General features: G+C 51.6%; 6 protein-coding genes across 6 annotated transcripts; 4 read left to right on the top strand and 2 right to left on the bottom strand.

Moving 5' to 3' along the window:
* Nucleotides 1–321: 321 nt before the first annotated feature.
* AA0111_g10277 (hypothetical protein) lies at nucleotides 322–3,324 on the top strand (the record flags this gene model as incomplete). Its single annotated transcript, XM_028644008.1, has 1 exon — nucleotides 322–3,324. One exon carries the CDS (start codon nucleotides 322–324, stop codon nucleotides 3,322–3,324), a length of 3,003 nt encoding a protein of 1,000 aa, XP_028502203.1.
* Nucleotides 3,325–3,573: 249 nt separating this feature from the next.
* Nucleotides 3,574–4,076, bottom strand: AA0111_g10276 (hypothetical protein; the record flags this gene model as incomplete). The annotated part of the gene is made up of 2 exons (XM_028644007.1): nucleotides 3,574–3,767; nucleotides 3,908–4,076. 2 exons carry the CDS (start codon nucleotides 4,074–4,076, stop codon nucleotides 3,574–3,576), a joined length of 363 nt encoding a protein of 120 aa, XP_028502204.1.
* An 88-nt stretch (nucleotides 4,077–4,164) lies between these two features.
* On the top strand, nucleotides 4,165–4,774 carry AA0111_g10275 (hypothetical protein; the record flags this gene model as incomplete). Its single annotated transcript, XM_028644006.1, has 4 exons — nucleotides 4,165–4,206; nucleotides 4,372–4,397; nucleotides 4,498–4,679; nucleotides 4,749–4,774. 4 exons carry the CDS (start codon nucleotides 4,165–4,167, stop codon nucleotides 4,772–4,774), a joined length of 276 nt encoding a protein of 91 aa, XP_028502201.1.
* A 568-nt stretch (nucleotides 4,775–5,342) lies between these two features.
* Nucleotides 5,343–7,926, bottom strand: AA0111_g10274 (Acetoacetyl-CoA synthetase; the record flags this gene model as incomplete). The annotated part of the gene is made up of 4 exons (XM_028644005.1): nucleotides 5,343–5,528; nucleotides 5,593–6,507; nucleotides 6,564–7,472; nucleotides 7,762–7,926. The coding sequence occupies 4 exons, from the start codon at nucleotides 7,924–7,926 to the stop codon at nucleotides 5,343–5,345; spliced, it is 2,175 nt and encodes a 724-aa protein (XP_028502202.1).
* A 4,261-nt stretch (nucleotides 7,927–12,187) lies between these two features.
* On the top strand, nucleotides 12,188–13,672 carry AA0111_g10273 (hypothetical protein; the record flags this gene model as incomplete). Its single annotated transcript, XM_028644004.1, has 1 exon — nucleotides 12,188–13,672. One exon carries the CDS (start codon nucleotides 12,188–12,190, stop codon nucleotides 13,670–13,672), a length of 1,485 nt encoding a protein of 494 aa, XP_028502200.1.
* Nucleotides 13,673–18,411: 4,739 nt separating this feature from the next.
* On the top strand, nucleotides 18,412–20,314 carry AA0111_g10272 (hypothetical protein; the record flags this gene model as incomplete). Its single annotated transcript, XM_028644003.1, has 2 exons — nucleotides 18,412–18,489; nucleotides 18,545–20,314. The coding sequence occupies 2 exons, from the start codon at nucleotides 18,412–18,414 to the stop codon at nucleotides 20,312–20,314; spliced, it is 1,848 nt and encodes a 615-aa protein (XP_028502180.1).
* Nucleotides 20,315–20,390: the final 76 nt, after the last annotated feature.

Below are 20,390 nucleotides of genomic sequence, written 5' to 3'. Positions count from 1 at the left end.
AACAGGACGTATGGATGGCGGTGGTTTGGTCTGTGATGTAATCAGTCGTCAACCTGTTCGTTTATCGGAATCGATGCATTGAAAATCATTGTTCAACAATCATTTTGCGCTTCAGAGTAGATGAGACTTGACGGACGCAGTAGCATAGCTTTCACTGGGATCCAAAATGAATCGTAATATTGGTCCGTGCACTAGCGCTTGACTCGCAAGACAGAATGTAGTCGCGTTACCACAACAAACAGACACGGGTATCACAATTCTTATCGTTATCCAGCATCACGACACCGCGACGCTCCCTGTCCATAGTCGCATGTAATAATCATGGTCCGAACACATTCATCGTATACGGCCAGCCCCACGCGCTTCCAATCGCCTCAACGCAGTCCAGCGCGTCGCCCGTCCCAAGATGGATCGCAATATGAAATGGATCTCGATGCTCTGGGCCTCAATTCCACGTTCGAGTCGACCGAACTAGAAGACCACCACCAACCACCCGTCGATCACGTAGACACGAGCGAGATTGAAGGGCCAGAAGACTTCACCATGAACATGACCTACTGGATGACGGCAGATCTCCCGCTGGCGCAGATAAAATCGCGGAAAGAAGCCAACACAAAACGACCCGTGATAAGAATGGACGCTATACAGGATGGAAGTGAGAGCAGGCAGGCAACAGAAGTGGGCGAGCCGGCAGTCGTGGTGGAAGACACGGAGCAGAGGAGAAAGAGTCGATCTCGCACCGCTTCCCCTACGAGGCGCGCAAACGGCACAAAGAATGAGCGTCAGCACAGTATACCAGCATCTGAGCGGTCTATGGAAAACGAGGAGAAGGTCCGGAGCTTTCTCAGCAATCTACCAGACACGGAGATGGAGGGCGCAATCACAGGGACGCCGCTACATGCACCAAGACATAGTTATCTACAAGTCCCACGATCCTCACCTCCGAAAGCCCGATCTTTGCAACCCACCGTTGAGGACTACGATACACCGCGCAAGCCTACCCAAGAGACGGTTATACGCCACACCTCGGCCATCATCGATACAAGTGAGCAGGATGTGGCTCGGAATAAGATCGCAGAGCTGCAACATCGCCTTGAACAGCACGAATCTACTTCGAGATCGCGCATTACCGAACTCGAGACAATCCTATCGTATACCCGCTCAGAGCTCGAGAGCACACGCAACGACAACTACAAGCATAAGGAGAAGGTGTCAAACCTAGAGAAGAAAATGGAACAGCAACGTGCAGACGATGAAGCAGCTCACGCAGCTGCGGATGCCGACATGAAAGCGCGAGAGGATGCGTTGGAGACCAGGATGCATGACTTCGGAGAAGAGATGCGTCTCCAAAACCTCACCAAGCTGGAGACCATGCTGGAAGAGTTTGAACGGCAACGAAAATCTCTCGAAGAATCGAAACGACAACTCACCGAAGAGGTCGAAGACAAGGACATGAAGCTAGAGGAAGTTCAGGCAGAGCTGGCACAGGTACGCCAAATACACGAGCGTGAACTCCACGACCTGAAGGAGACGCAACTCCACGAAGCTGGACATGGTAATGAAGATGCGGAAAAGGAGCGTCTATTGTTGACCGAGCAACTTTCCTCGGTCCAAGCTCGAGCGAATGCTTTGCAATCAAGCCTTGAGACGGCTACATCCGACGCAAAGGCAGCTCGTGAAGAGGCTCGAAGAAGAGACGAGGTGCACTCCGCTATCGCACTCAAAGCTCAACGCCACACAACCCGTATTGCCGAACTGGAAGGCCAACTCCAGGCTGCCAAATTTGAAATTGAATGCTCACACGCCGATGTAGCAGCTAAGCAGCAGCTGTTTCATACAAATCTTGATCTCAACTCTCGACTTCGCACTCTGCAGTCAGAGCTGGAGACTGCACGGAGGGACCTCACCGCAACGGATCAGGGGACTCGTCGCTCGGCCGATCTGGAGACTTGCGTGAGAGATCTTCAGTCACAACTCGAAGCCGTCCGCGCGGAAAGTACCACGAAGGAACAGTACCGATCGAACACAGGTGATCTGGAGAAGCGTTTCGGTTCTCTTGAGACACAGCTTGCAACTGCGCTTGCAGACCTAGCTACGAAAGATCAACAACTGCAGAGTACATCCGCTCTACAAAGATACATCAAGTCGCTAGAAGGGCAACTAGAGCGTCCTGGCATCGGAATATCTGCGAGCGATGGACACACCCCGCAGGTAGCGGAGCTCGAAGCGCGCATAAGATCCTTGCAGTCCCAACTGCGATCCGCTCAGTCCGATCTATCTGCAAAAGAACAAGAGATTTCCTCTTTTGTTGAATCGCAAGAGCATGCTGAGCAACGATTGAACACGGCCCAGGGTCGGCTACAGAGTCTCGAGACGGGCAACACGAATCTTCGTCAGCAGCTTGCAGAGGCTCATCGTGAGAGTGCCAAAGCCCGAGCTGACGCAGAATGCTTCAAGCAAGACTTGGAAGATGCCAACGACCGTCTGCGCGATGCTCGCGCCGAGTCAGATCGCCGTGTCAACGACCTCGAGAAGAAGCTGAACAAGATGAAGGAGTTGAAGATTGAGGCAGAGAACAAATACAAAGAGTTACGCGACCAACATGAAGACATGAAAGAAGGACACGAGGCTATGATGGAGGACGTCCGCGACAAGGCGGAGGATGCTGTGCGCAAAGCCGGCGCAGTACTCGAGCAAGAGCGTAGCGAGAAGAGGAGTCTTACCAAAGACCTCAAGCGGGCCAAAGAAGAAGTTGAAAGGCTCCGCGCGGCCGCATCTGCAAAGCTGGAAGAGGACACAGACGAAGACACTACCATTTCATCATTTGCAACAGGGGCAAACGCAAAGGATAGCGAAATCGCCAACCTCCGCGAAATTATCCGCAAGCAAGTCTCCGAAACAAAAACCCTCAAGTCCGAACTTTCCGCCCTCCGCAAGGACAACAAGACCCTTAAAGCAACATCCACATCCGCATCTCAAGACACAACAGCCACCTTGGAAGCCCAACTTTCCGTTCTTCGCTCCGAGAAAGCAGCCCTCGAGACGCGTCTTGCGAACCAAGCCGCTGAAAACGACGCTATCAACAGGCAAATGGATGAGAAATTAGCCACACTGCTTAGTAAACTTATGAAGGAGAAGGCTAAAACAGTGGTGGGTAAGCGTGATGGACAGTGGACCGAAAGTGTCAGGGAGATAGAGGAGGAGAAGAAGTTGCTTGGCAAAGTGTTGATGAGACAGTGGGGGAGGGAAGAGGTTGGTGTTGATGAAGAGAGAGAGGCAAAGGATGGGAAACAGGGGTACCGGTATAAATATGTCAAGAGATGATGGGTTAGGGCGCTCGTTGCATAGCACAGGCGTTATTGGTATTGGTATATTTGCGATATGACGGATTCATGACCTGGCCTGTTCGGCCCAATTCCAGCTTCTTCAAGATTTTTCCCGTTGGCGTATGGTGTTCTGCGAGCCACGTCCATTTGCTTCACGTCCAATGGACACGAGCTCTCCGCGGCCCAACCTTGTGACGCTGGGCTCAACTATGCTCCTTCTCTTATGGTAACTCCAACTACTCATCCCTTATAGCAGGCCTTTCCTGGCCAACTCGACCTTCTTTGCAAATTCGCCGTTGGCCCATCCTCCCTTGCTGCCACAGATCGCGATGCCGTCGCTGAGTTCGACTTTGTCTTCCACATTTTCCCAAGCGCAAGGGCAGTGGTGCGGGAAGTGGACGCAAGAAAGAGTGCCGGGGCAGAGGTAGTGAGAGCATTGTGCTGTGATGGAACGTTAGCAGTGAATTTAGGTGTCTCGCCATTAGATGTGACTGTAGAACATGTGCGATAGAAGTAGTGTGAACCGGGTTGTGGACTAATAATGAAGATGTGATGCGTAAAAAAGGAACAGATTGACATACCACCCTCATATTGTGCCTGGTACCAGCTACTATCACTCCTCACATTCTGTGGTTCTTGATGTTGCTGTCCACCTCCACCGCCGAACATCTGATCGAAGAAGCCGAATTGTGCGCTTGAGCACCATATGAAGGATGCGAGGACCGCGAGAATAATTTGAAATCGCGCCATGTTCGCTGTGGACGTGGAAATGTATGCGACGACTACACGACGACTTGTGAGGTTCTGTACACGGTATGCGGCATGCGGAAAGTGGATGATGTGGAGGTTTGGCCCAGTCAATGCAAACAGGCCAAACAAGGTAAAGTGGTGTGGCAGGGGTATGGGCTTGGCAGAAACCCAGAGCTCGGTGGTCCGCAAAAAACTCCGCTAGAATATTCAAGCTTCGATATCGCGAACTCATCCTACGCGCCAACGAACCTTCACCTACCACATTCGCTCCGCCAACACACATCTCACACCGTAGTTCTTCCGCAACTCCAATACCAACACGTTAGTCAACTCTACCGCCTCTGCGCAGGAGAAGCGCAGGCCGCGCGATCCTAGTAGCTGCGAGACAAGACGAGAAGAGCGCAGACTGACGTTCCCACAGCATGCATCTTATGTACATCCCCGACCCGGCAAACCCGGTCAAGCGCATCTACACGCTGAAGAAGGTCATCGATGGCGAAGTCAGCAAGAGCGCGCATCCCGCTCGTTTCTCCCCCGACGACAAGTACTCGAGGCACAGGGTCACCATCAAGAAGCGCTACGGACTGCTTTTGACACAGCAGAGTATGTTGGACATTCTATGAGCCCTAGAATGGGGCATACCAGGGGAATTAGAGCTAACTATGGGCACAGAGAACATGGTCGCTGAGAAGAACTAAGCGCATGAGGATGTACGATCAATGTTATCACACGGACAAAGGAGGGTGATGAGGGCTGATGATTTGGTGTGCGAAGTAGCTGGAGACGCGAGAGAGTATGTCGCGGGAGGCAAGCACGAGGTGGAGGCATGACAAGGGCGTTCAACGGCGTATTGGCGAAAGAAAAGTCTTCAGACACGCGCCGACTTACTTCATGGCGGTACGGAGCGCCTAGATTTTCTCTTCAATGGGCAAAATGGCAGGTTTTTGAATGCGACGATTACTATTATCCTTTCAGAAGCAGTTCGTGCGTGTTTGCTAACTGAGTGATCTGTGTCATGTGCTTCATCGCTACATCGTCTTTTGATCTGCAGGATTGACTCATGACAAGTGCTCGACGCTCATGATTCAAAGTTATAAAATTATGTATGTGTTATAGCTAAGATATACATGTGTCGCATGATGGCGACTTTGTCGAAAGAAAGGAATCTATAGGTATAAAGTCGAAGTAAAAATGTTCAAGGGAAAAGAAGCAAGGACACCAGACACCATCACCCAAACACCAAGTCGATGGTCTATCCTCTCACACCTATAACGTACTCCTCCTATATGACTTCTTCTCATTCGTCATCCTCCTGACCACGTTCTCCACATCCGCAAACTGCTCGTAGAACTTCAGACTTTCAGGGTTCGCCAACGTTCCGCTTGGCTTGATCTTCTTGCCGGACACGATCTGCTTGACAGGTAACTCGACCTTCTTCAAATTTACTGTGGTCTAATGAAGGTTTGTTAGTACCCTGTCATTCGAAAGGAAGAAGTGAAAGAATTGGAGAACCTACCGGAATATCCCAAGTCTGAAACACGTATTTTGGAACATGTCGCCGACTCCTCTCCTCAGCAATCTTACTCTTGATCTTGTTCACCAGAGACTCGGTGTACCCGAACCCCTTATTCATCTTGAGAAAGAGAATGACGCTCTCGTCAACGTCCCCCGGTCGCCGTTGTCCTACACAGATGCTATCCGCCACTTCGGGGAAATGCGTCTCAATGACGCTGTAGATATCTGCGGAACCAAAACGCACACCGCTGGGATTCAGCACGCCGTCTGCGCGGCCGAGGAACAAGATTTGTCCTGTGATGGGGTGCATCTGAATGAAGTCGCCGTGCGTCCATACTCCAGGGAAGCGAGTAAAGTATGCAGACTGGTACCGCGTATTTTGAGCGTCGTCGCCCCAGAAGTAGACCGGCTGGTTAGGGAATGAGGCGGTAGCGACGAGCTCACCTGGTTCACCGTCGGGGATTGCGCAACCTGGACCTGATTCGATGAGGGAGTCGTAGACTTCAATCTTTGTGCCTAGAGCAGGACCTTGACATCCGCCTGCGTAAACGGGCTGAAGTGGGTTCTCAAGTCCAAAACGTCCAGCAATGTCTGTGCCACCGGATTGATTGCGTAGGTGAACGGAGGTGGGGAAACCAGCGTCGTAGAACCATTCAAATTGCGCTTCTGTGAGGACCATGCCGGTTGTCCCTACGCTCTTCAGGTGAGAGAGTTGGAACAGGTTCCGGGGTGAGATGTTTCGTTTTTGGAGTTCGTGGAGGAAACGTGGTGAAGTGCCGAAGTCGGTCACGCGCTGTTCTTCTAGGATAGAGAGGAAAGCCTCTGGGGATGGTTGAAAGGGAGAACCATCGTAAAGGATGGAACGGGTACCAAAGAGACAAACTTGTACAGAGACAACGTACATTATCCATCCAGTCTGCATTTGCCAGTCAGTCAATTGTTGAGCGAGAGATGAGATGGGGAAGGACTTACGGTAGTATACTGCAGAATCACACTTTCGGGTGTCATCTCCTTGTGCAGTATACTCTCTTTGCAAACATTCATGAGCACACCGCCAGTCGAATGCACAATGCACTTTGGCACACCCGTCGTCCCACTCGAATAGACAATCAGAAACGGATCTCTGAAAGCCACACGCTCAAACACCAACGTGTCGTTCCCTCCCGCAATCTCCAAAAACTCATCCAATCGCACCGTCTTCGAAAAACCTCCAACGTCGGCCGGTCTCCCAGGAAACCTAGGCTGCACAATAACACCCTCAAACTCTGCCACACCACCGCTCTTCATGCCCTCGAGGATTCCCTCGATCTTCGGTCTCAGATCAAAGGTCTTTCCATTGTACACTGCCCAATCATCCACAAGAACGTATTTGGGACGAATCTGTAATAGTCGTTCGAGGATGCCTTTCGTACCCATATCAGTACTACTTGAACTGAACAGTGCACCGACAGTGACTGTCGCCATGAAAGCAATAAATGTATCAAAACTGGTTGATGCAATTACAGCGACGCGATCGCCCTTTCCCACTCCCCTAGCACGCAAAGCATTCGCGAGAACACCCACGCGTCGTCGCAGATCACCCCACGTTAGATGTCTGATTTCAGTGTTGCCCTCGCGAATCTCGGTCAACGCGATTTTAGACTCTTCTTTGTGGGTTGTGGTGCGGACGGTAGAATCGGTAGGAGAGGCGGTAAAAAGGACGTTTTCAGCAAAGTTGAGATAAGTGCCTTGGAACCACTGAGGATTTGTCTCCATGGGGAGGGAGGTGTCGACGACGGTGGTGTAGGTACCGGAGTAGATGAGGTTGCTGGCTTTCCACATGTCGACCCAGAAATCAGTGCGCGAGGGTCCGACGCTCCAGTTGTAGAGGTCGCGGAACGTCTGTGAGACATGTTAGCGATTCCGTACCTTGGCTACTGGTCGTTTTGTTGTTATTGTTGTTGTTGTTGCTGCTGCTGTTGTCGATGACAGTAAGACTTGATGGCACGCGACAGCCATGCACTCATCTTCATATCACTGGATTTTGTGGGCTTCGCGCAAGGGTCGTATGACCTTCCCTCTCTTCTAAAGACGTGGGCTTCTTATCCGTATCAAAGATCTCGATCAACGATCTCGATGCTTCGTTCAACTCTTGTTCCTCATCTCGCTTGTTCCAAATTGTCAGACGTACCTGCATATGTAATCCACGTTTCGCATTGGCATCCTGCATAAACTTCCACATAGCCGTAGACTTTGGATCCGGATGTTCCCATAGTTTCCGTGGTGTAGACACGGCCGTCGCCATCATCACCGGTGTCTGGTACTCAACCTCTGTTTGCACAAGCATAGTCGCCATGTCTTCCGCGGAAAGTGCGTGAGTTCAATTATAAACGAGTGTAAGAAAACAACAAAACAAGAAACGAAAGGAAGTGAAGCGAATGGATGTTGAGTGTTGCGCTGAGGTTTGGTCGAAGGTAATATTGTCATGATATGTAGCAGACTCTCCTCCTAACGACAGAAATTCACATGCAATGCACTTGTTGTGGCATACTTCCTTCTTCCGCTCAACAACCGGCATTCGCGATGCGGGGATGCGAGAGCGGATTGAGCTTTAGGTCAACAACAACACACAAGAGTCTCGAACAAGATGTGCCAAGTAAGGAACTAGGAACTTAATTCCATTGATATCCACGTTTAATCCATGGGATCTGCGAAAACGCACCTTGGCCTTAGGTACGAAAGAGAATGCTGTGGATGTGGTGAATGCTGTGGATTCTTATGTTTCTCGGCCTACAGAAGCGTCGCACAGAAGATACGTAGCCGCCCATGGCGTGTCGCTCCTCGTCGCTTCCTCTGCTGCTGCCTCAACGATGTTACTGATGGGATGAGTCCATGTCGGGAAGCCTGGGGACGGAAGGCACCTATCCGAAGCGAACGTTTTTCGTTATACACTGTTGCTTTTTGCGCCTATCGTGCCTTATCTGGATATTTTGTTGGGATGTTTGTATGCATCTCGATCTATGAGGTTAGTTCTTCGCTGTTTCTACAGTTGATACTGTAATATTGTCGTTAGTCGCCCATCGATTGAATCTTTCAAGTTGACTTTCGAGGTTGTCTTGCTCTGTATTCCATCTCATGCGCCACCCGAAAGATTGAAGCGAACACAACATTGCGAAGGCGAGTACTTTGCATTCGTTCTCATCATCGGTTGAGCACGCGACCTGGACCCTGAGAAGGTGCGATAGCACGTTGCGTTTACCAGTGCGCGCATGTGCATCCGGAAGTCATGAATCATAGAGATGTGGTGACGACGCGTATGAAGGCAAACACTGATACTTGTCAATAAGAGCACTGTTCCAATATCGCACCATTGTCTGATAAGAAATCGAAGAGCACCGATGTTAGGCCGTTGTTGTCTTGTCTCTCTATCTGTCTTCTGACGACAATGATTCCGGTGCTTCTACAGTCGTTACCCCACGCGGTATATCGACCGGTTAATCTTTGACCCTTGCGACAGCTGTAATATGGGAATTGATATAGCTTAGGCATGGTCTCTTGCGTCATGTACCAGTCTTAGTCTCATTAGTGCGACGTACCCCACGACTATTACCAACACACGGTAACCGGTACATCTGCGCCGCGATGGTGGTCGACCACAATATATGTGAAACTCGCTTCCAAGCATAAGCTGATAGATGGTGTGCCAACAATATCATCACTGATGATCAGATGTTCGAGAAGTTTTTGCTAAGGCGTGGATATTATACGTGGCATTCTGGGGTCAACCCGTCGATCGAGACCCGGAAGTTCTTGTCAATTGGAGCTGTTTGCGGCCCAAGACGAAACGGTACGCCTAATGAGGCACACCCGTTCAGAAACTTCGCCTTTCCATTGCCTGTCTTCTAAGCCTCACATATGGCAATGTCTGTTTGTCTTAGTGGCCAGTGCCTGATAACGATTGCTTGCGCAGCAATACCAACAGGTCGGCCGTTGTAGGGGTGCTCTGGATATGCGGTTGCCGCCAGAAACCAGGGTAAGTTGAGACACTGTGAAGTAACCCAGTGTATAAAAAGGCTTCGCTGTCAGCACAACTTATAGATATCCGTGCCATAAAGCTGCCGAAGTACTAGCACCGTTGGTGGTAACGTTGGAACACAGGCCAGTAGCTCCATTTCAGATCATCGCGTCAGAGTAAGCAAGACCAAGCACCAAGGAATTCGTGTGCGACCTCATGGGGCTGAATCTTTGTGCATGTCTCAGAATCCTGGAGCCCGCACCTGTTTACTCCAACCAGACTTTCTACAGTTCAGACTCGACTCCAGATCGCGCCGTCGCAAAGGAGAATGGTTCTCGCTATAGGAAGGCCATTAGGGTACAGACTCCTGTGGCGATCCTTATTCGATGGATCTTGTTCTCGAAGCGCCAATGTTGTGCGGCTGCAGTGACAAATCGGGTGGAGGGGCGTCTCCGGTCTTTGTGCGTTTCTTGTAAGCAACCAACATCGTCACAACGTTGAGACGATGAGAACATGTCCGAAGTCGACTTCGGTACCACGCCGTACGGTCGGGCGTGGCAACGTGTGCGGAACCGTCGCTATGACACTGCATATGAGACATGCAGACTCGATGCAGGGCCTAGACGGCACGTTTGAGCGTGAACCGAACAGTTCTTCAGGATGATGCGAACATGATGAAAAGAAACCAGACGATGAAACGGCCGCTGGTGTTGGAGTACCAGGCCATTTTGGGTGTGCCTTACCAGCCTTGTGACGTAAGATGATAGGGCCAGACTATTGGGATGCAACAGGCTACCACAAGGCTACCACAGAAAATGCTGAGGTGAGCGGTAGTGGCCAAGAATGGACTATCGCCTAAAGGATCTCGCACTGTGAGACGAGAGATGAGCTTCCGATCACGTTGTGACTAGGGCTTGCCATGTTGGTGTAGAATGCGAGGCTAATCCGAGGATTGGCCTAATGACTGGCATTACAGGCAACCCTCATGAGGCTCACCGTCCAACGATGTCTTATTTGGAAAGCACCTGAGTACTGTGGGCAGCTAGCACGGTCCTAAACTCCGACGATAAGCTGCTAGAGGCGTAGTGTAATATACCCAGATTGCCGAGAGTCGATGCTAGTGGCTTCATTCGGCGACGTGACTGACTCTTCAGGGAATCAGAAGACCCTCGCAGATAGATCGCGGGACGTATCTTGACTCGATGCATCAACGCAATCTTGTGCGGTTTGTGATTGATGAGTGAGTGCGGCACACGATGAACTGTAGGTATAGGCTGCGAGGGGGCCAGGGTAGGCCTGGATATGGTGTTGGCGGTGTGGGCGGGCAATAGATGGTGCCGCAACGAATAGTACGCTGGGCGGTGACCGTGCACACCGTCTGCACGTAAAATGGAGCGCAGCATGCAGGTGAGTTTGGACCGAGAATAGAGTGGATCAGCGCGTTCCTGGCTGAAAAAGATAGGCATGACGGCCAAGGATATTTTCGCGCAGTCAGCAGCTGTGCGACTCCGGGTCCTGGGGGCAGCAGGCGTCGGAGCAAACTCCACGGAAAGGGTCAGGCTGCGCTCGTGCTCTGAGAGTTTTGAGAAAGAAGGGTCTTCCAGGGCTCTCGGGGCTTGCCAATGCAAGCAACGGTTAGAGCGGGCAAAGAAAAAAGACATGGTGACAGTTATCGATGATCTTTTCGGCAATGGCGTAGTCCGCTCCTGGGCCAACCCCACACATTGGGCGCCCCATCTAGCGACGGCGGACGGTGAGTGGTGCTGCCCCTGAGCGGCACAGGAACACCTGTCAGGTCACCGTCGAGAAAGGAAATGGTGCCATGTGCGCGCTGATGAAAGGATGGCGATCATGAACGCGTCCCGTCCTGTGGTGACATTGCCATCGCAACGACCCAGGGTCGTTTTGCAACGGCATCAGTCTGGTGTGCACGCCATGAGTTCCCAGTAGGCGCTCGCTCATGTGCTGAGGGTGTGCGCGCTGAGCGTCTTGAAACTCGGCGTGGGCCACTCACGTCAGGCCCCTCAGCACACCTCGCCAGCCGGCAGCTAGTGCAAGTGCAAGCGCAAGCTGCAGAGGGCTGGAGAGTTGCGCCATTGAAAGTCGTCAGTGCCTGGTGCTAGTCCAGCGTGAGATGATGAATGGCGCACCGACACGGTGAACTGACTCTTGGGTTCCCTCCCTGCTCGCTCGCCCGTCTCCACCGTACTCGGTTGTACTTGAAACCTCGACGGCTGCCAGGGGGGCAGAACCTGGAAAGTGCTGCAATATATACAGGCGTCGCCAATTTGTGTAATATAGCGTCGGCCGCACTTCACCCCTCCCCATTGCTCGACGCTACCCTATACCCACAGTGCCCCTCCACGACATCTCACACTCCAGTTGTTGCTACTCACCAGGAAGCCGAACCCGTGCGACAGGACCAGTCTCACTCAGACGCCGGCTTGCCTTGTGTTCCCAACCCACGCACACGTCTCCGACTATTGGCGCGTAGGACTGCACGCCTTTGGTTTCAACCCTCGCCCGGCTGCCGCTCAGTCCGATATATCATCATCACCGGACGAGCCATTGCAGTTGCAATTGCAGCTTCTCACTAGCAACCATGGTCGACACAACCGTAACTTCGCAGTTGAAGCAGTGGACATTCGACAAGCCCGAAGTTGTCGCTCGCCTTCAACAACGCTCCAGCACCGACAGTGCTGCCTCGAGCCCTAACCTGTGCGACGATGCTCCCGACACGCTACGCATAGACTCCGCTACCACAGAACGACCAAACCCACCCACGGCCACCAGCAACAACAAGGAAGGCGCCGTCTTCCAAGAGCGATACCTATCCAGCGAGGAGGACCTGACTGCCGACGACGCGTCTGGCTCTGATTCTGAATACGACTACGATGACGTTGTTGTCCACGATCTCTCACAAGAGTGCAAGGCGAGGACCATGTCAGTGTCGAGATGGGACAAGGGAAAGAGCTGCGACATGGCCGTGCTGGTGTCCTACGCGCATGCAGGTCGTCCGAAAGTTGTCGAGAACCAACGCTCGCCTGTCGATCGCCCAACGGTCCAGCAGCGCTCGGCTTCTGTCGCGAACCTGCTTCCCGTCACATCAGCTGGTAAGCTACGAAAGGCAGACGAGGCACAGCGACTATCCATGAGGGTCATGCCTACAAGTCGTCTGGCTTCTCCTCCCCTCTCACGCTCCACATCGCCTGTCGCCGACCCTGAGCCTCGACGACCATCTACCAGCCACAGCCCCATCACCACCAAGATTGCCACATACCCCGACTCCGCTTCCTTCGCATCGTCCTTCCAGACTGCATCGACTCGCAGCTACTCACCCGCACCGAGCCATGCACAGAGCGAGGCACCTCGTCGACCCTCCTCCTCCACCGCAGGAGACGCACAATCAGCCCGCTCCTCTGTGTACATGCCATCAACATCCCGCCTTAACCTGGCACGGATACAAACATCGCAGTCATCTTACCAATCGTCGTCGTACAGGCAATCACAGTTCACGCCGTTGACCCCCAACTCACCAGCACTTTCCTTCCTCAGCTCCGACCCTTACGAGAACTCGAACAAAAGCGCCGCATCGCCCATCCTCAAGAAGCCTGCTGCGCACAGACGGTTAAGATCGATATCCATGAAGTTGTCTCTAGCCAAGATTGCCATCTCACCAGCGAAGAAGCCATACGACTCCCGCATCAACGGCAAGGCTCCTCCTACACCGATGACACCAGGACCCATGACGCCTCAGACTGCACCAATTGAGGGTTCAGCCAACTTCTCCAGCCCGAACAAGCTCCGTCGCGCATCCACTATCCTCCGACCAAAATCTCGGGGAAACGACTCTAAGAGGGTGCCTACACCAGAGGTGGCTCCTCCGCTTCCCCAGATCAACACCAGCACAATGCAGCAAAAGCGTGCAACTACCCTTGGCAGGATGACGGCTCGCGGAGCCAACGAGCGTGAGCCTACTCTTGTCATTCCGGAATTCCCACCAAATGACGACGATGCCACGTCCAGCGTCAAGAGCCGCGCAATCCGACGACGCAAGTCACTAATGGATTTCATGGATTCGCTGTAAACGCATCAAGACCTCACTTTGTTTCGAAACGCATCCCCACCCCCCGAACGCATAAACGCATAGACGACACACCAGTCTGCGACTACCTTGTACATTCTACTCCACCTCTACTACCTTCTCCCTGCATGCCATCTTGGCACTTAAGTCCTTAGCGCATAATACCCGGTGTACCCACAGCGCACGACATTGCATCTCCTTGTCATCAGCTTCCATTCCTGTTTGTCCTTCGAGGTTACGATACCCTCCCAACCTATTTCGTTGTTGGCAATTGCGAAGTGTTCGCCGCCACACACCATCTGTCGCTATCCATCGCATCCAGCATGCATACTTTCTTGTCATCTTACAATTTGTCGCACAGCCGTAGCTTTTGTTTGCTTTGTCTAGAAATGAACGGTCATGATATCCCATAGGCATTTCCTAGTCTTCGCCTAGCGAGATGAGAATCAGAATCTACTTCGCTTACAACACACCTTGCCTATCACATTGCGCCACAAACGTGACGATTCATCACTAACAGTTTGCTTTTGTGACGTACTTGTTCAGACTCGTTCGGATCACCATGGCATTAACTTGTGACAACGACATCGACAGCGTGCATGCACCATGACGCCACGCATGCCCAACCCCAACCACCAGGTTTCCAACCTCCAAGTTTCCAGGCATCAGCTCCCAACGTCGCCATCTACATACGCCCAGCCTACCCAACACCATGGTCCAGCATGACGTTGCCAGACCCTCTCTACAGTGGGCCTTCGGCCTCAAATCCAAGTTTCCCTTCCCACAGTTGCACCTCCGAAAATGGTAGTGGGCCGACTGAATTCGGCGTTCCCACCTTTACCCTTGCAGCGGACCGAAGGAGTGAAATGCCCCAGTTTAACTGTTGCTTTGAGGCTTGGCTATGTTAGGGTCATGTGGGGACAGGTACCCTTGTCTGGTCATGTTTGGGAGGACGATGGCGAAAAGAACACCTCGGGAACAAGAAACACACGACCTATCGGCTAACACCGACGAACTCAGGATACGCTTAGTACGGTCACAGGCGATGGTTGATTATTCGCTTCAGGAAGGTTGCATCTACAATGAGCTCAGTATGCTTTTTGGTCGGATATACAAACGACGGCAGAGCACGAAATAAGGTAGCGAGAACGCCTCTCCGGTTGCAGTTGCAGTGCTACGAGGACACAATTTTGTTTTGTCAAACTCTCGGGGCAGCCAAACTTCCGTTCACTTTCCTCGTAGCACCACAACACCAATGAGATTACCGACCTTACTCAACTCCAGCATCAATGCTCGGCAACACTGACTAAGTCTACAATAAACATCGTTCCCTCGCAACCGTTATTCTCCACCACGTGCCCACCCACACAATGCGCCCGACCACGTAGGCCCTCATCTGCTCATCACACCACCAAATCTGCCATCACACCCACGCCAATCCCCACTTTCACAATGCAAGAAAATCAGCCTCATTCAGGCGATCATAATATCCGGCTCACCCCTGTCTATAGCAACACCGAAATTGATGCAAGGGGAAGAAAACATCCGCTCGGAGGGCCGCGCGCTTCCCATATCTCGCCGTCAAACCACCGTCCGATCAGATACCCGTCATCTAAAACTTACCAAAGTCGCCACTTACCCCTACACGACCACAACAACCCATGATCGGCTGCCGCGTCTGCTAAATTTCTCCGTGTGGCCCAAGCTCCTTGATGTTCAGAAAGTGAACTACCAGTATCACGATAAGTCAGTTCGGTGACCGTGCTGTGCTGAACTTTGGGGAAAATGTGGTTGTAGTTCGTCAAGGTGAAACGCGTTAGTCGCGCGACATTTTCTCGAAAAGGAACGAGTTGGGCTTGGCATGGTGAAACGGGAACGCGGAAGAAGTAGATATCGGTCGTGATTGTGATTGTGGGACTTCGGAGAAAGGCACGGGAGGTGCAGTATTGCGTGCAGAAGGATGCATATGAAGGTCGTTTGATCGACCGCGAGGGATGCAAAGGTGGAGATGAGACGGATGTGACGGGGATGGGGGCTTGCAGTGGATAGGATATGTCGATAAGGAAAGGGAATTGACGGAAAGACGTGGAGGAAGCGGTTGGCCAGGTGAATGTCATGTGATTACGCGTTTCCGATTCTCAGCTGGACGCGTCTTGGTTGTTGTCTGCAGTGTAGGAGTTGGTGAAGCATACTTTTGGAACAACGTACCACGAAGCTTTGCTCGATATGGTACCAAAGAACACCACTTTGATATCGAGTATGGAGTTGTAGATCTACATCGTCATTAAGTCTCTCAAGTCTAGGCTTGTCTCTCGCTAAGCTTCCTGATCGAGGCTTCTGAGAGAGAGAGCCGATGCCACAATCATCAGTTGTTTGGTATGCACGCAGACCGTGATGACGATGGGAGTATGTTTCTTTGCATGCTCGTGAGCGAGGGCTGGCTAGTCGTATCATACACAGCGATTGACAGTACCCAAAGCCCATCAATCAGACCATGTCCATCTGCCTCTGTTCTCACGGGGCATGTCTTCCGACTCCAAGATGTCGTAGCCAACACGAATTCTTCTAGTCGTATATGCAGGTTCCAAATGTACACGAATGTACTCGCTTGAGTCGGCAAGAGGACAGGCTACGCTAGATACCTTAGGGATGTTCCAAAGAGCCATTATTCGAAGCAGTTGAGTCTGAGTGTTTGCCCCCTGTGCGAGCAAGCTCTCCATGTTCGAAAGTTCCTCTGTCCATCTGTTGAGGTCTGCCACAGTGTATTGGGTCGCTTCGATCTCGGTTGACCATCCAAAAGCTAATACAATAAATCGGTGTCCTTGAGCTATGCTGACCCCTTTGTCGTTCTGGGGTGGGCGTACGGAGAACACCATTCCAGCGCAATCTGTTCGGACGCCCTTTGGCACGAAAAATACCCCGTCTTCGGGGTCAAAACAACCTAGTCGCTCATGGACAACTATCTCCGGTGCTAATTCAAACCGTAAAAAGTTCGGGCGGTATGAACTGACAGACAGCTGTGCCCACGATTCAAGAAGTGACTGATGCCGTGAATCATCCTTAGGGTATTGATCAACAAGGATATAGTAATGTCCAGGTACATGTTTGAGAAGTATGTCCATGTAAGCAAAGAGGCTGTTAGGGCTGTCTCGCACGAAGGTATCTGGTCCTACCTTTCGCAACCGTATAGCAAGATCAGTACCCTCTGTCGTCCGACAGTACAACGGTAAGACGTAGAAACCACCATGTGTTCCAAAAACAGTAAAAAGAGAATTTGTTTTTATGCCGTTATTGCAGATTGAAAATTCCTGTTGGAAACCACCAACCAATGCGGTCTGGAATCTTCTAGCATATTTGAATGGAGCTGGGGATTGGGCCAGTATACCACAGTGGGCCGAAACTTCTGGATTCATACGCCGTGGACCTTTGTATGTTATTTCGACTTTCCAAGCAAAGATACTGATATCAGGGTTCGTTCTGATGATCTCTTCTTGCAGTCTCCGGAAGGCTTTCGATTCTTCTCCATATAACAGGGGCATGTTAACATTGAACAGGCCGAGCAGACAATATGCCATGTCTTCGACACGAGTAGTCTCTCGATCTGCAGCCCAAGACATCTTCCGAGCAACACACACTGATGAGAGAGCGTCGTGGTTCAGTAAGACTTCACGAGAAACTCCAGTGACTTTAGATATTTCATACTCAAGATCGGTTTTGGATCCCACATATTTCCATTCCGAGTCGTAGAAATACATATCATCACTACTAGGGGCGATCAACTCTTGTAACGTCCAGCCGCGCGTGAACCTGTAATGGACTTAGGCCTGATTCCAGTCGTAATTGACGTTGACTTACCACCGGCATCCTCTAAGATCCCGTGAGTTTCGTTCTGATTTGAGGTCCGAGAGATACACGAAACATGTTCGACTTCTTTGATACCATCGATACATTGAGTTGATTGCTTCTGTCAACTCGGCGCTGCTACTCTTGTCGATACAACACGTATCTATCCATGCATAAGACAGATTGTTCTTCTTAGCCAGTTCAAGCGTCTTCCTGATCTTTTCATATCCTTTCTTGTGTGAATAAGCACCGCTGACATAATCCTGGTAAGACACTTCCTCCTCTTCCCAGGTATGGGATAAAATGGCATACTCTGGAGTCTTCCGACCGATGAACTCTTTGAATAATCCTGTGCCGGTGTTGATGAGCCGCATATCGTAAGGTAAAGGAAGCCATGTAAGAGAACCAACAATGTTGTTCAAGCGCTGAGAAGTCGAGATCAGGCTGAGCGAAGCGGGGGGCTCAGCCCGGTCGCTTAACAAAGTAGATGGAACACCGCCACCTCCGTCCAATGAAGTGCTTACAAGGCATGATCAGATAGCAGCAATGTTGCATATGACCATGTATGCCATACTCTGCGTGTGCTGGAAACTTGGAGCCTAATTGTAAAGCGACAGGGGATCCACTCCTACGGAAGATCAAGCACCACCAAGTTTCTGACGTGAGTTCCACGATACTTTTGTTACCTTTGAGATATGTGTAATGGATATTTGTGGTGTTGCTGTCAGTGTTGCTCGTCGCGTCGGGAATGCGCTAGCTCATTAGCGGCGAGGGCGACGTCATGGTGATTCGCGTGTCTGGCGTGACGGCTCCACTTTCACAAGCTTCGAGGACGCGCATCTCTCTCCGTAAAACCTCTGGTACCTTGACTGCCGAGTGATGCTTGTCGCTTAGCAAACATGGCATCTGCGAGCGATGTTCTTACGCTCGTAAGCTCTTTGGCTCTTCGCCTGAGCATCTGGATCTTCCTGCGATGGGTACGTACCTGGAGAGCGACCAATAACTGAGTGCATGTAGCTAATCAGCCTGCAGATACCCACGACCATCGTTCCTGCACTTGCAACTGCGCTCACGCTCGTCTACATCCCCTCTTTCTTTACCAGCTTCCAGGACACGGCGCAGTACAAGATTATATCTGATGAACTCGACATCATCGTGAAGGAGACTGTTGGAGGACGCGGCGATGACTCCAGCGAAGAAGTACAACTCATCGACGGTGCAGATGAAGGGCCGCTGAAGGAGCTTGATGTTGAGGAGACTATCCAATATGAAGAGAGGGAACCCAAAGTGCTGCGCACACTGCTCACTGGGCTTCCAAGCCCTTCATCAGCCATGTGGAGCTGGATCACCTTTGGCATCAACATGGCCTTGATTGCCATGGCCCTGGACGTGGTCTATCGCGCCCCGCTACTTCACCAATGCCACGATGCAAGTTTTGCGCGTGTCGGATACGTATCTGAGAACAGCGCAAAGATCTTGGTACGCGAGCCGTATGCCTTCGACGTCAAGGTCCTCTATCGCTCCATCGACGGCACCGAACGGTCGTGGATGCACAAGACGCACCGCGCCAGCCAACCCGAATACTGGCTGACCAACGAGACCGACTTCACAACTGTCATGAACATTGAGCACTTACGACCCGACCTGCCGTATGAGTACATCGTTGAGACTTCGCGCGGGAACATCACAGGCACCTTCACAACCGCCCCACGACCAGGCCGCATATCGATGCTGAAAGACAATAAATATACCTTCGTTCACTCCAGCTGCATCAAGCCTCGCGTCCCATACACACCATTTCAACATCCTCTTGAGTTCCCGGGCATGAAGCACCTTGCACGATGGCTGCCAGAACTTAAACCATACTTTATGCTTTTCCTTGGCGACTTCATCTACGTGGACGTGCCACACCGCCAAGGCAGCGATGTTGAGACATACAGACGCGAGTACCGTCAGGTCTATTCATCACCTTCATGGCCGGCAGTGAGCGAAAATCTGCCTTGGATTCATGTCATTGACGATCACGAGATCCACAATGATTGGAACAGCAATATGACGGGCGTAGCGGTTCCAGCGTACGATGCCTTCACACACTACAACGCAGCTCCCAACCCGCCTCCTCACCGCGAAGGAGCCACCTACTTCTCATTCACTCAAGGTCCCGCCGAGTTTTTCCTTCTCGATACCCGCCGATACCGTACTCCTGCAAGTAAAGACGCTTCCGACCCCTCGAAGACTATGCTCGGAGCTCAACAACTCTCCGACCTACTCGCTTGGGTTCAAAAGGTGCCACCTCCAGGTGTTCACTGGAAGTTCATTGTGACTGGCACACCCTTTACAAAGAACTGGCAGTTTGGGTCGGAAGATACATGGGGCGGACATCTGTACGAGCGAAGACGTATACTGGAGGCTGCATGGGACCTCTCTTCCACGCATGACATCGGTGTCGTAGTCCTCAGCGGTGATCGCCATGAGTTCGCAGCTACTTCATTCCCACCACCCAAGGATGGCAAGTGGCCCACTAGCGCTACGGTACACGAGTTCAGCACAAGTCCGTTGAGCATGTTTTACTTGCCCTTCCGCACATACAAGGAGACGGATGACGAGGACGTGTGTCTCAAATACCTCCCAGATGGCAACAGCAAGTTTGGTGCTGTAGAGATTACTACACCTGAACATGGTGAACAGAGCTTTGTCAACTACCGGTTGTTCATCGATGGCAATGAGGCTTGGACGCATTCCATCAGCACACCGCCGGGAAGGAGTGGAAGTCATCGAGCGAAGGATGCTGTCTGGGGATAATGGACGAGTGTATGGGGAGACAAGAAGAAGGTTTGTGGATTTAGCGATAGGTAGACGTGCTTCATCAGGAGACAAT

This window comes from Alternaria arborescens (genome assembly GCF_004154835.1).
Source record: "Alternaria arborescens strain FERA 675 chromosome Unknown contig_33, whole genome shotgun sequence".
Classification (NCBI taxonomy): Eukaryota; Fungi; Ascomycota; class Dothideomycetes; order Pleosporales; family Pleosporaceae; genus Alternaria; species Alternaria arborescens.
Note: the sequence above shows the minus strand (reverse complement) of the source record. Positions and strands in the feature narration are given on the sequence as shown.